The sequence below is a fragment of the Triticum urartu genome, chromosome 4A, assembly GCF_056163025.1.
Source record: "Triticum urartu cultivar PI428250 chromosome 4A, HENAU_Tu73, whole genome shotgun sequence".
NCBI lineage: Eukaryota > Viridiplantae > Streptophyta > Magnoliopsida > Poales > Poaceae > Triticum > Triticum urartu.
In genome coordinates this window covers 488864589-488878424 of record NC_141876.1, presented here as the reverse complement: position 1 = coordinate 488878424, position 13836 = coordinate 488864589, and the positions used below count along the sequence as shown (strand labels likewise).

The 13836-nt window shown below is 45.3% G+C and overlaps 2 protein-coding genes across 3 annotated transcripts; both read right to left on the bottom strand.

Moving 5' to 3' along the window:
• Positions 1 to 2593: 2593 nt before the first annotated feature.
• On the bottom strand, positions 2594 to 6847 carry EMB1144 (chorismate synthase, putative / 5-enolpyruvylshikimate-3-phosphate phospholyase). 2 transcript variants are annotated; one of them, XM_087518655.1, is made up of 13 exons: positions 6528 to 6847; positions 5873 to 6023; positions 5658 to 5734; positions 5492 to 5550; positions 5309 to 5392; positions 5066 to 5158; positions 4543 to 4623; positions 4329 to 4460; positions 4039 to 4141; positions 3858 to 3952; positions 3534 to 3599; positions 3138 to 3222; positions 2594 to 3058 (listed from the first exon to the last, which is right to left on the bottom strand). In XM_087518655.1, the coding sequence occupies exons 1-13, from the start codon at positions 6667 to 6669 to the stop codon at positions 2847 to 2849; spliced, it is 1380 nt and encodes a 459-aa protein (XP_087374781.1). In that variant the 5' UTR covers positions 6670 to 6847; the 3' UTR covers positions 2594 to 2846. The 2 variants fall into 2 exon arrangements, with proteins under 2 accessions (XP_087374781.1, XP_048571691.1); XM_048715734.2 differs by having other exon boundaries at positions 2594 to 3001; positions 6528 to 6842.
• Positions 6848 to 9512: 2665 nt separating this feature from the next.
• Positions 9513 to 13313, bottom strand: LOC125552244 (putative E3 ubiquitin-protein ligase LUL2). The gene is made up of 3 exons (XM_048715735.2): positions 12325 to 13313; positions 10412 to 10913; positions 9513 to 10106 (listed from the first exon to the last, which is right to left on the bottom strand). Exons 1-3 carry the CDS (start codon positions 12855 to 12857, stop codon positions 9924 to 9926), a joined length of 1218 nt encoding a protein of 405 aa, XP_048571692.2. The 5' UTR covers positions 12858 to 13313; the 3' UTR covers positions 9513 to 9923.
• Positions 13314 to 13836: the final 523 nt, after the last annotated feature.

Sequence of the window (13836 nt, the reverse complement as noted above, 5' to 3'; positions counted from 1 at the left end):
CCTTTCGTAACTTTTCGGTCCCATCGAAAGAGCGAATCGGTCCCACCGAGATTGCAATGTAAACTCAGTGTTTCCCCTTTGTAACTTTTCGGTCTCACCGAAAGAGCAAATCGGTCCCACCGAGTTTGCCTGACCAACTCTCTGGTTAGCTAATTACCAAATTCGGTCTCACCGAGTTTGTGTAATCGGTCTCACCGAGATTACGTTATGCCCAAACCCTAACCATATCGGTCCTACCGAGTTGCATGTCAGTCCCACCGAAAATCACTAACGGTCACTAGGTTTACATTTTCGGTCCGACCGAGTTTATTGATTCGGTCCCACCGAGATTGGAAAACTGTGTAACGGTTGGATTTTGTGTGGAGGCTATATATACCCCTCCACCTTCTTCTCATTAGAGGAGAGAGCCATCAGAACACACACATCATTCCAACTCATATGTTCTGAGAGAGAACCACCTACTCATGTGTTGAGACCAAGACATTCCATTCCTACCATATGAATCTTGATCTCTAGCCTTCCCAAGTTGCTTTCCACTCAAACCCTCTTTCCACCAAATCCAAATCCTATGAGAGAGAGTTGAGTGTTGGGAAGACTATCATTTGAAGCACAAGAGCAAGGAGTTCATTACCTACACACCATTTGTTACTTCTTGGAGAGTGGTGTCTCCTAGATTGGCTAGGTGTCACTTGGGAGCCTCCGACAAGATTGTGGAGTTGAACCAAGGAGTTTGTAAGGGCAAGGAGATCGCCTACTTCGTGAAGATCTACCACTAGTGAGGCAAGTCCTTCGTGGGCGATGGCCATGGTGGGATAGACAAGGTTGATTCTTCGTGGACCCTTTGTGGGTGGTTGCTTCTTCGTGGACCCTTCGTGGGTGGAGCCCTGTGTGAACTCGCGCAACCGTTGCCCTTGGGTGGAGCCCTGTGTGGACTCGCGCAACCGTTACCCTTCGTGGGTTGAAGTCTCCATCAACGTGGATGTAGGATAGCACCACCTATCCGAACCACGGGAAAAACATCCGTGTCTCCAATAGCGTTTGGATTCTCCAAACCCTTCCCTTTACATTCTTGCAAGTTGCATGCTTTACTTTCCGCTGCCAATATACTCTTTGCATGCTTGCTTGAATTATGTGATGATTGCTTGACTTGTTTCAAAATAGCTAAAATCTGCCAAGAAATAAAATTGGAAAAAGGCTAAGTTTTTATTTGGTCAAGTAGTCTAATCACCCTCCTCTAGACATACTTCCGATCCTACACTCACTCTTTACCCCTGAGTATATCCCACCTTATCTTAGAACGGTCTTGCGACTATTTGCTTTGCAGATCACGGCTGTTGTCGTCTCTTGATCTACATCAATGATTTTTCAGCCACTGTCTCTACAAACTCATGGGTTAAAAAATTGCTCTGCCTAGGCGAAGGTCCAAAGACGACATCAAACTATGCTCACGGCGTGTCGCCTATGGATGCAGGAGGAAGAAGACTTGGGCACCCCCAAATATTTGAATATGAATTATTAGTTTTTGTATGTATGTGTTTGTAAGGACATGTTTGATTCGATCGGAGGGCGGACGATATACCCCTCCTTTATAATCTGGACAATCGCCTTTTTGAGTTAATAAATTCCCTTTTACCTTGAGAAAAAGGACGTGCGATATTTAATATATAGCATTAGGCCCTTTCGCAAAAAATATAAAAATACAAAGTGTCGTATATTTGAGGATTAATTCTTTTATCACAAAATGCATGACCTTGGACATTCAAATACTTAATTTCATACCCTGCAAAAGAAACTTAATTCCATACCACGCATAAAAAGCATCATGGGAGTAGAACTCGAGTATACTTCTTTTGCGCAGGGAAAGAAACTTGTGTACTTGGTCAACGTCTTTACTTGCTTTTCGGTTTCGGGGAAGATACGTAATTTACCGACCACCAACCCAAATAATATGTCGTGATAGAGAACATTGTTGAGTACTCAACATTGTTAGTAGCTGTAGCCATCAAGCCAAATAAAATAGAGCATATTGTTAGCTGTAATCCGCTAGTAGTGTGTTTGGTTGCTATCCTCACAAGTCGCTCTCCTGGTTTCACATTATTTCCAATTATGTCCTTCTGTTTCTGTTCATGCAAACTCAACACACCCCTTTCCTAGCAGAAAGTGTAAAGTCAAGAAATGCGTGCTTAGAAAACACGATTAGACACAACCAAGGACAAATTAAGGCGATTGGAGATTAATGTTGTCACTGACAGTGACCCCGTGTAATGGTCCAAACTGTCGCCTGCTGTCGTGAGCAAGCAGGACAATATAGAAGCACCGAATCATCATCAAACAATCCGATATATCTCCTTCGTTTTCGAGATCTCAAAAATGATCATATTATCAGTGCATACAGAGTATACTCCATATTATAACACACATTGCATTTCAATTGACGCCAGACGACGTCTGCTTCAGATGCCAGGGAACAGAGACTGACGTGCAAGCACGAGAGAATATCTGTTGTGGTACTGGTACAGCAGGAGAAAAGCGCATCATGTTTTGGTACCATCCATACCATACTGGCGCACATAGAAAACACAATATCAGTATCTTCAACAAGTGGACAAATGTTCTATTGCTCACATTGACTGGTTGTCTTGTCCAGACCAAACTGCTCATGCCACAAACTTTTATTTTCGGAGATCAACATATCTTTTGGTGTACACTAATCCAATGTATATTCTAGGATACAGGTTTGGTACAAAACTGCAAACTGCTTAGCAAAACCCTGAAATGTGGCAGATGAAAGAGAGGGAGGAGAATATATAAGAGGGCCTTCTCGTTCCAAGGCGGGTATTATGCATTTATGCTAGATCTGGTGCCAACGCAGGTGTACTGTTCGCAGAGCCAATTGGTTCTTGTAGGGCAAGGTTCAGCGGGAACATCTCGCATTGAGCAACATGTGCCATCAGTTGGTCCATGAGGACCAATGCGGCCATCGTCTCCACCATTGGAACAGCTACAAAAGCAATGACGGGGGAAAGATCAGATGATAGGACACTACTTCCTCTGTGAACTGCAAAAATGTCTTATATTTAGAGATACCAGAGGGAGTACTAGATAACAAAAGGTAGAATATTAGATGGGTCCATTACCCCGAGGGACAACACATGGGTCATGGCGACCCCTTGTCTTTAGTTCGATATCCTCATGATCCCTTGTTACAGTATTTTGCTTCTTCTGGAAAAATGAAATTAACACCTCAGATAAATGACTATATAAACAACTGTTCCACATGTAGCATGCATGAAATATTGCCCTACTATACTCCAACGGAAAGAAAGCAAATGTTTTGCAACAAATAAACATTTTAATATTCATAGCTGCTAACAAGTTTAATACTTGACATAGCAGTGGTTATAAGTTGTTACGGCATAATATCATAGTTCTTGTCATTCGAAAAGCATGCCATGGAACATTGCTACCCTTTCAATAACATTTTCTCTGTTTTGTGATTCTGAAAGGAAGTTCTCTGCACCGGAATGGCTTACCCCAATAGTTGCTGTTGGCTTGAAAGCTACTTTGAAGTATATAGTTTCACCATTTGATATCCCTCCCTGCATGAACACAAATTAACAATGTACTGTCACACTTCTGATTTTAAGTACTCCCTCCGTTCCTAAATATAAGTCTTTGTAGAGATTTCACTATGAACCACATACGGATGTATATAGATGCATTTCAAGCTTAGATTCATTCATTTTGCTCCGTATGTAGTCCATCTAGTGGAATCTCTATAAAGACTTATATTTAGGAACGGAGGGAGTATTGAAAATGAACATTGTAATAGTAAAGCAGGGTGCTTTGATAAATACCTGTACACCGCCTGAGCGATTGGTTCGTGTTCTCACATTTCCAGCCTCATCCATATAAAACTCATCGTTATGCTCACTTCCAGTTAGGTCAGTACCTGCGAACAAGTTACTAATAGTCAGGCGATTTGGAAAGTAGGAGGCATTCCCACAGCAACTAATTTTGTGCAAACCAATTTCCTACCTGCAAATCCACTACCGATCTCAAACCCCTTGCTTGCAGGAAGAGAAAGCATAGCCTTTGCCAGTAGAGCTTCAAGTTTGTCAAATACAGGAGAGCCAAGCCCCTATAAATTATACCAGCAGGCAGAAGACAATGCATTACTATTACTGAATTATGTCAACGAAGATTGTGCAACAAATATGATGTATGATAATCATGAGTCGAGAACAAAATAGAGTGAGGCCTTGTTTGGTTTATTATGCTGGAACACACCAAAATCAACATAACAGAATCTTAATCTTAATACTTACACGAGGAACATTTCTGGCAATGCATGTGACCACCCCACCAATCGAATTCCCATTAATCCGTACTTTATCAATTGCATCAATCATCTTCTGTGCATATTCTGGATCAGGACATCTACAAATGTTGCTCTCTATCTGGAAATTAAAAAAAATAAAAAATCCAGTAAATCACTGAGAGTATCCTGTACTGTTAGTTAAGAGGGTGGCAACCACGGACCTGATCCAGGGTAAGAGTTTCGTAATCAACTGCGTCTTCAGGAAGTACCACTTGATGCACTTTGGAAACAAATGCCAGAATCTGCAGGTAAATATTTATCCGCCATAAGGTACTGAAAAATTAAGAGATAACCACAAAATATGCCCTTCTGCGTGGGAATGAAATGGTGAAATAAATCAGTATTCACTGCAGCACGATACAGATTGCTCTATGCAACAGTATACAAGATGGATCGAAGTACATAGACAACTGAGTTGTCATATTTAGGTCAAGCAAGAACTGAAATAAAAGCAAAATAAAGAGGGGCCATCCAATAGGAAAACCACTGCTTATTTGCAAAATCCAGAGATGCTAATATTTAATTAAGACAAAAGTTGAATGCTTCGACATATTTAGGATGTATCCACATGCAAGTTTTCTTTATTCAGGCTATATTGTTTATCAAGCAGTAACCAGGGGAGTGACAAGGCTTGGTTACAGATGCGGAATAGTTAAAAAAAGTAAGTGCCAAGTAGGACCAAACCTCTACTCCACATTTGAGCTTAAGAATTTTCTTTGCAACAGCTCCTGCAGCTACCCTTCCAATGGTTTCTCTTGCTGATGACCTTCCACCTCCCTATTATACAGTTCACATAGAAAATTGTTCAACTCAACTATTCAAGTACAGAAAACACCCACATGTAAAGTTGTAGCAGAAAAGTGCAGCAGTTAGTGCATCACTGTGATAACTGATCTATACACCTTATATATGTATGACAACAGGTACCTGAACAGATCTAACACCGTACTTGAGGTCATAAGTTAAATCCGCATGGGAAGGTCTGTATGCCTTAGCCATTTCAGTGTAATCCTGTGGAACCAAATATGATTGTGAAACAAAAGGGTCAGTGCCAACAATTATTGCCCTTCCATGAGTATAGTTATTATAAATCTTATACTAGATACTTACACCCCCTCTTTGATCCGTGTTTGGGACAAAAACATGAATCGGCGTCCCAGTGGTCATTCCTGCAGAAAATACATCCAGCCTTGTCATAAAACTGATGCAAACTAATGCATTCTTATTTAAAAATCAAATTCACCAAGGATATCCCATGTCTTGAAATGTACCCTACCTTCATATGTCCCTGAAAGAATTTTACAAGTATCGGTCTCCTTCCTTGGGGTTGTTATTCTGCTCTGACCTGGCCGCCTGTGATAATCAACCTCTTCGTATTAGTTTACATCATGGAAATATCTAATGATTATATCTCCAAGAGGTTAACAGAATGCATTTGCAATGTCCTAATTCTGGCAGCAGCTGGAAAACTAATGAAATCTTGAAGCACACCTTCGATCAAGGTCTCCTTGCATGTCTTCCTCGGTGAGTGGGATTCTGGGTGGACAACCACTGATAACGCAGCCAACGCCACCTCCGTGAGACTCTCCATAAGTTGCAACCTGGAAGTAGTCCCCGAAGATATTTCCAGCCGCCTTCACCTCTGTTCTCCAATTGACAAAGCAACACATGTCAGAGTTAGCTCTTTTATGGTTCTCGTTCAAAGACAACTGCAGTTATGCAGCCATGCCGACCATCTCAGAATTCACATAAAACGTACAAATGCAGGACACAAAAAATAACAGCATTGGAACTAGGTGCTGTCACAACCCCTGAGATCTCAAAACAACAATAGAGATGCAACAGTGAACCTGTACTGAGCTATGGGTGATATGGCCAAACAATCATCTTTGAAATTGCGATCGCGGAAATACGGTCCCGAAAATGGCATCAGAAAGACGGCTTTTCTCTACATAACAGTTCACAAACCCTCTTCTCCATGCCACGAACGACGGCCATACTATACTATCAGGCAGCAGCTGACCAAGCAATCCTAAGCTCGCCTTAAGGCAATCAACCAGTTACCCCCAACCCCATAAACGGAGCAGACACGGCGAAGCGCGTTCTAACGACGGGAATCGAGGAGGCGCGGAGCAGCGGGACGGACCTAGGCGGGCGGCGCGGCGGCGGCCGACGGAGAAGCGGACGGAGGCGGGGGCGGAGTCCGTGAGCGCCCGGAACCCGCCGCGGGGGAGGGAGCTCCAGGGCGCCCCGGCGGCGAGCTGGTGCGACGTGGGCGCGGCTGCCATTGGAGGGGGGGGGGGGGGGGGGGGGGGTAGATTGGTTGGTCTGGTTACGGTTGGTGAGGCGGAACGGAGGAGGAAGGAGAGGGGGTGGACTCTAAATACGCGACGGAGAGGCGCCGCCTACCTACCCCCTGGCTCCGGCGGCTCGGCTCGGGTCTGGTGGTCTGGTTTGGTTTCGTGCTGTATGCCGCACCTACGACGACGAGACCGGAGGCCCCGGTCCGGTGCGGGTTGGTGAGCGGATTGACTCGCTAAGCACAACACAAAGTTTTTTTTTGCGACTAAACGCAACACAAAGTTTTTTTTATACAATAATAATGACCGGCCCTCTAAATGGACGGGCCGGCCGGGTCGAGCCGCTTGTCCCCGCGCGGGCCGAGCTAGAGCTGCTCCGCTCCTACACGGGTGGAACAGTGGCGATGACCGAAGCTACTCTGCCCTCTTGGAGTTGTCCGCGCGGGGGCATGGTAGGAAAAGCCGATTGCCTATTCACCTTCATTGGTGTGACCTGTTGGTGGGGAGATCCCTTTTTCTCTCCGATGCCTTTGACGTTATACAATGACGACTTGGTGGTCCGTGACATTAAGTATCGGTCTTTGACCATGAAGGAGCCAAAATGATCGTTGTTGCCATTTGTATTAATGCCATGCTCCTCAAGGAGAGCATCGAAGCTTCGCACCTATGAAACAAGAAGAAGGCCGAGGGGGGAACCCTAGACGGAGATCTAAAGCGAACTCGGATCTCCCAGGCCCTTGCCGTCCTGCATGATTCTAACGCATCTATGGTCGGCTCCTCTCCCGACTCTGATTTTGACAGGCCCGACGACGACCCCTGTGCCATCTTTGAGCTCTACTACTGCCATAAAGATGCTAAGGAGAAAGGCAAACGCCGATGAAGATCCTTCCACTTTGTTGCCGGACATGCACGAAGACAAATGGGAGGCTCAAATGGTCATTTGTGGTTGGGGATGATATTAGTCTGAACAGGTTGAAGTTTCATCATAATCTCTATTAAGGACAATGCAATATATAACAATTAGATAACAGTGGAGTGGAAGAAGTTCCAATTGATGAGCAACTCATACATACATATATTAACATGGCTAATCTTTGGATTTCCAGCTTTTTTTAGTTTTTTTAACTGGCTCTTGGGAGATTATGTGGGACCGTTTCTCTTATGAGGATTGGGCGGGGTAAAAACTATCATGTTGCGATTGTTCTCGTTGCTCGATGCATTTTTCTCGAACCATTTCCATCGCTTTCTATGCATATCTCCCTCTTTCTTTTAGCATGGTGCTCTCTCCCTAGCTTCTGCCACGAAGATTGTTAGTGGAAAGGCGAAACCCTGGATTAAACCGAGCAGAATATCCTCGGCAAACCGTCATAAAAAATGGAGCCATCACTTGTATTATGTGATCTTCTCACTCAATACATGAAGGAGCATAAAACATAAGGGTGGATCTAGAGACATTGAATTCAAAGAGCCTCTATTAGAAAATGATCACATAAATATTGATATTGTTGCGTCTCCTCGCAACAAGGAAACCATTTGATATTTTATCCATTTGTATACAACATGGTAGCAATTTTTGTTTCTCGTGGTTTCTCGAAAACACTGCGAAGAACTGACACAAACATGCAAACTTTTGTACACAACAAATTTCACCCGTTGTAGTTATTGAGAAAAATGGGTTGCATATCAAACATGAAAACTGATCATACACAATAAACCAAAAATACCTTTTGCAACATGGGCGCAACATCGGACACCTAGAATGTTGGCATGCGTACGAAGCAAAATACATATACTAGCTTGTAACATGTTGGCATGTGTATGAAATGAGACATGCGAGCTTGCATGTCTAAACAACCTCAAAGATTTCCTAAGCTTGCTTACCTAACCATCAACATTTGAGGCAGTTGACCTTCCCACCTTTGGACTCAAGACCCCAAATCTGCCTAGCCAGACAACGTCACCGGATATAGCGGGAGTCGAGGTTCCGCTACAAATCAAACGTCACATTTTTTAGCAATTGAATGCCGAGATGGCAAATTATGTTGTTGCGAGGATGACAATTTCCTCTAGCAAGCATGGCAAATCCTTGTCATGTTTAGTTTTTTGCTAGAAATTGCCATGCTTGCTAATGGTAACTATCATCCTCGTGATAACATAATTTGCCATTAAAAATGTTTAATTTGCCATGCTTTTAAACCCAACATCAGATTTTTAACATTTATGTTATTCTAAGGCCTCTTTGGTGTACGGGAATTTGTAAGAATTCTACTCCTAGAGCCCGTTGGTTTGCAGAATAGAATCACATTTCTGTACATGATTGGTTCCAATCCGACGTATTTCAAAGTAAAAGAAACTTTAACTCAGACCTAATGGAAGAGGTCATATCATGTGAATCGAATGATGTCTGTTTTCGTATCTCTGTTCATAGGATCTGGGATACAAACCATCTCACTTCTCATAGCTTTCATATTCAAAAAAGGCCTAAACGAAGAGACAATGTAGCGGTCGAATGAGTTTTCACGAAAAGAAAAACGATCCAACTCAAAAGTAGCCTCTTTTTTTTTGCCTCTGCTAAGCATCGGCAAGTGACGATCTGACGTCTGAAAAAACAGGCAGACGTTGTGACCTTTGGTCCTTGACACCAGCGACAGATGATGCTGGTGGAGAGGGTTGGTGGCTCTGTGTTCCTCGTTTATCACACGTTAAGTTTTTTTTTTGCGGTAAATTGGAGCACGCGATGCCAGCGACAGATAGAATACACTCTATCCTTACACAAGTGGAATAATTATCATAACTCATCAGCCACAAACAGAGAACCCACATAAGAGAAATGTGTCAACCTCAAGGTAATTTATGATATGATAGAAATTACGAGACTTTGTACAAACCTGGAGGCACCTTCCGTGCCTCTTTCCCCCCCTCCCCCGACAGAGGAAACCAGGCAGGCACGAGGCACACCCCCAACCCTGCTGCAACTTCTTCAGCTAGCCAACAGCACACGCATGAACGTATAAGATGTCCTCATCTCGGCATCTGCAGGGCTCCCCGCCGGGAGTCGGCGAGCCGCTTCGTGGTGCCAGAAGCTTTACAACACGCTTTACATACACTACAGGTAACCGAGGCGAGTTTAACAGTTACATCCCGTATGCTCAGACGAAGTGAGCACCCTGCAGGGGGAGAAGGCCCGAAGACCGCAATCTAGAAGCATATAGTGTTTTTACGCTGTTCGTGATAGGCTGTAGCTACACCTCTTCCTGATGCAGAGCAGGGGGTGGAGGTAGCGGAGGCGACTGGGACGTCTGCTGGGGCGGCTCTTCAGCTTTGTTGTTCACTTTGATCTCCAGCAGCCGCTCGACCGGCTGACGGCAGATGGGGCACCTGGTGGTCTGGTACCTCAAGACCTTGGCGCACTCGCTGCACATACACTGCGGCAAAAAATTTAGTGTCAGTTACTAGAGATGCTAGCACAGAATCGGTTGCCAAACAGCCCATAGCACTGGAAATGGACATCAATCAGTGAATATTGTAGGAGATTTTTCTGGAACAGTAAATAGAATATGAAAGATTCAAGATCACGCTTGGTAAACAATATAGTAGAAGTGTAATAACAGACTAAATCTCTGGAATTTATGTTTTTTCTACAATAGCATAACTGCAGCATTATAGCTTAATTAACTTCAAACGTAGATATTCACACATAAGCTTCTATATTTATAGATTTGAGACTTACCATATGCCTACATGGAAGGACAGTAGTATCCCTAGGTTCTGAGAGGCATATGACACATTCTTTCCCAGGATCATTTGCATCAGTGTCCCCTTCCACAGAGTTTCCTATCCCATATATTTCCTGCAATTCATACCTGGTGCCATTCACCCAAAGGATCTGACTAACAACTCGTACTTGATAGTCACCGCTTTCTTTCTTTTCAAACACAGCCTGTGTGATCTGCGAGTTTGGAGTTTTGGGTTTCTGGTCTTCCCCCTCCGATGGTTGATCAGCAGCCAATGTTGTTTCAGCTTTAACTGCAAGTGGATATATTTCCATTCCCCCCTGTTTCAACAACTCAGAGTCCTCAAACGCTGAGAAGTCAATTCCTGTCCCTGAAGGTTGCCTAAACTTCTGGCCAAGACCCTCTTTGAAGCTAACAGTAACAGGCTTAATCAAGTCTGGCTTCATTGCTGTTAGATTGCAGTTGAGCTCTTCCTTTGCAAAGAAGTAGACAGTCATGCTGTTCAAGGAAGTAGATCAAGAAGAATGGTAAATCACCTAATAACATTACAGAAAGATAAAGACTTCTTTTGACTGTATTAAGGAAGCTGTAATGCTTTAGTTATACAACATGAAAGTACAACAACACTACATAATTAATAACAATGCAGCTCTAGCACAAAACACCAAAATCCTCTACAAACATACCAGTGTCATATTTGCAGGAAGGACAAATCCAGTGTGCTTGGTATAGTGCTCCCAGAATAAACAAATTTAATTCAAATACATATTTCGCTAACCATTAGCAATTTCGCAACTATTACACTTAAAATTATTTTTGAGAAAAATGTAGCAAGATGCATGCTTTATAATGGAACAGTATCGACAGCTTGGTAGAACTGAAATTCTAAGAATTCTTTTTGGTGGCTCATAATCAGAACACATCAATTCCAAACAAACTAGAAAGAAAGACTTGCTTTGTACAAAAATCTGGGTCACAGACAGATTATTCAACCAAGAGTGGTTGTGCTACAAAAATGATGATGAAAGAGGGAAAATGGTACTACTGGGGATGAAGACCTTAACAGTTCCAAATATAACTCCAAGGATGGAAACATGTTGGTTTAGAGAATAAAATATATGCCTACAGTAACAACCGAGCAGAAAGTAATGCAGGGAAGAATGAGTGGGGATAATATACATAATATCTATCGTTGACTAGGCCACCTCGGAGAATAGGGCATAAGTAACACTTGGTGTTAACAATGCGATGGAGCGAGCATCCTCTGTAAGTCTCACAATCAATGCAAAAAATACAATGGTTTGACCAGGCAGGAACCCAAATATGTAGTGTTCTGCCTCCAGAGTACAGACACACAACTACCAAAGTTTAACAGTTGCCAAGGGATCAAAGTGTATGGCAACTGTAGATCATTGAAACTTCATCCTTACTACCGTATTGTCGACCAACGAGTTTTTTACTAAAGATTTTTTAGAACAATCTAATAATGAATGAAACATGCATATAATACTATAGCTGGCTTTCTAGGCTTTCTGGCTATTGAAGAAGAATTATTTGCAAGGACCAGGGTAACACTTTTGTAGACAAAAAGTCTTTATGTACGGTTTTTACTAATTTCCATTTTCTGTTTTGATCAATAGAGGGAATCGTCAATTAACAAACAAATGGAGGTCAAAGATCGCTGAAATTGACGAATACCACCCGCCCTTAACCTCAAGCAAGTGAAAGCATCACCATCATCAGAGACCGAGATTAATTCCTCAACGCATCAACGTCGACATACAAAACAAATCCATGCAAACAAGAACATGTTGCACACAAATTCTGCTCCTGGCCACTGGCGGGTAGCTGCCGGCATACATATAACGGCCCAAACATAAAGATTTAAGAGAAGGAAGAAAGTTTTCACCTTCCAGCGACGGTGGCATCGAAGGTGAAGGCGACGAGGAAGCGGCCGGGACAGCCTTCATCGGGCTCAATCCGGAGCGTCTCCTTCTTGAGGTTGACGTCGTTGCGGATGGTGACGGCCTTCTGGTGCTCGACGTAGGGCGTGGGCATGGGCGGCTGGAGCCCGTAAGGGTACCGTCCGGCCCAGCCGGGGTAGTGGTGCGAGTGGACGGAGGGCGGGAACTCCGTGGGCGGCACGTTGGGCGGCGGCGCGGCGCCCCTGTGGTGATGGTCGTAGGGCGCCGGGAGGGGCACCTGCACGGAGGGCGGCGGCGGCGGGTAGTAGTTCCCGTACTGCGGGTAGTACTGCGGCGGGTTGGGGTTGGGGTACTGCGGCGGGTAGGGCGTGGCGGCGGCGAAGACGTAGCGGTTGGGCGCGGCCTCCGGCTGCTGCGGGGGCGGCGGCGCCTGGTGGTGGTGGCCGTGGCCGTGGCCGGAGCTCCGGCGGCGGTGGCCCGGGCCGCCTCCCCCGCCGTTGCTGCCCGCGTTGCCCATAGCTCCCGCTGCGAGCCCGGGGGAGACGCGCTCAGGCTCGGATCTCGGGGCCCTGGAGCATCAAAATCGGAGGAGCCTCGCCCTCCTCCCAACAACGTCCCCAGAAAGAAAACCCAAGAATCCAAGAACACGCACGCCGGCTCCGGGGATCGGAAGCAGCGGCGCAGCGGGAATTGGAACGAGCCCCCGATTGATTCCCCCCACGCGGATCGAAATCGAACACGATCGATCGATTCGATCGGGGGAGGGGACGGGGAAGGGTGGGGAGGGGAGGGGAGGGGAGGGGAGGAACGGAGCGCTTGCCGGCGCGCTCACCCACACTTGTTGCTTTCTCGTCTGTGTCGTATTTTTGGGGCTATAATGGAAGGTTGCGCGTAAAGCACACCACTATCGTCTCTCCCTTTTCTCTCCCCCCCTCGCCCCCGGTGGTTACAGCTATGGTTGTCATCACACCCCCCCAGCCCCTTTAACTCCCCCCCGAATCGCCCGCCGGCCACGCGGGGCTTGTGCGCCGCGTGCGGGCGCGAAACCACCGGCGGGGCTCCCTCGCACCCCCTCGGAGGCACGGCGAGCCTTTTCACCCCACACGTGCGACTGACCCCCTGCGAGGGAGTGATGGCCAGCCTATTTTTGGCGAGGTAGTACGTGCGAGAGTGGTGGTGTGGAGTGGCTCCAAGCCGCACGGTAAACTCCTGGCCGCACGTGTAAAAACCTTCTAGACTCGAAAGAAAAAACGTGCAAAAACCTCTTGAAACTGGAGTGAAATGGCGACGACCAATGCATTGCCAGTTTTTGAGGCCTTGGAAACGGAGAGGCTGCTTGTCAAGTGGCAACAATTCTCATATTCCTTGCCCTTTTTTTGTTAATAAAGCTTTCTGGGAAAGAGGTTCTTGTAGTGGGAGGAGGTAGTGGTAGTGGTCAGGTTTCAGCCTAACCGGAGGCGTCGCTGCTCCGCTTTTGCTAGTGGGCTTCTCCGCTC

Coding starts and splice junctions, on each gene's coding strand:
- EMB1144 (XM_087518655.1), bottom strand. CDS start 6,669: ATGGCAGCCGCGCCCACGTCGCACCAGCTCGCCGCCGGGGCGCCCTGG. Junction 5,735..5,872: donor CAAGGAGACCTTGATCGAAG/GTGTGCTTCAAG, acceptor TGATTATCACAG/GCGGCCAGGTCAGAGCAGAA. Junction 5,551..5,657: donor TCTTTCAGGGACATATGAAG/GTAGGGTACATT, acceptor TATTTTCTGCAG/GAATGACCACTGGGACGCCG.
- LOC125552244 (XM_048715735.2), bottom strand. CDS start 12,857: ATGGGCAACGCGGGCAGCAACGGCGGGGGAGGCGGCCCGGGCCACCGC. Junction 10,914..12,324: donor GATGCCACCGTCGCTGGAAG/GTGAAAACTTTC, acceptor TTCCTTGAACAG/CATGACTGTCTACTTCTTTG. Junction 10,107..10,411: donor TCCTTCCATGTAGGCATATG/GTAAGTCTCAAA, acceptor TTTTTGCCGCAG/TGTATGTGCAGCGAGTGCGC.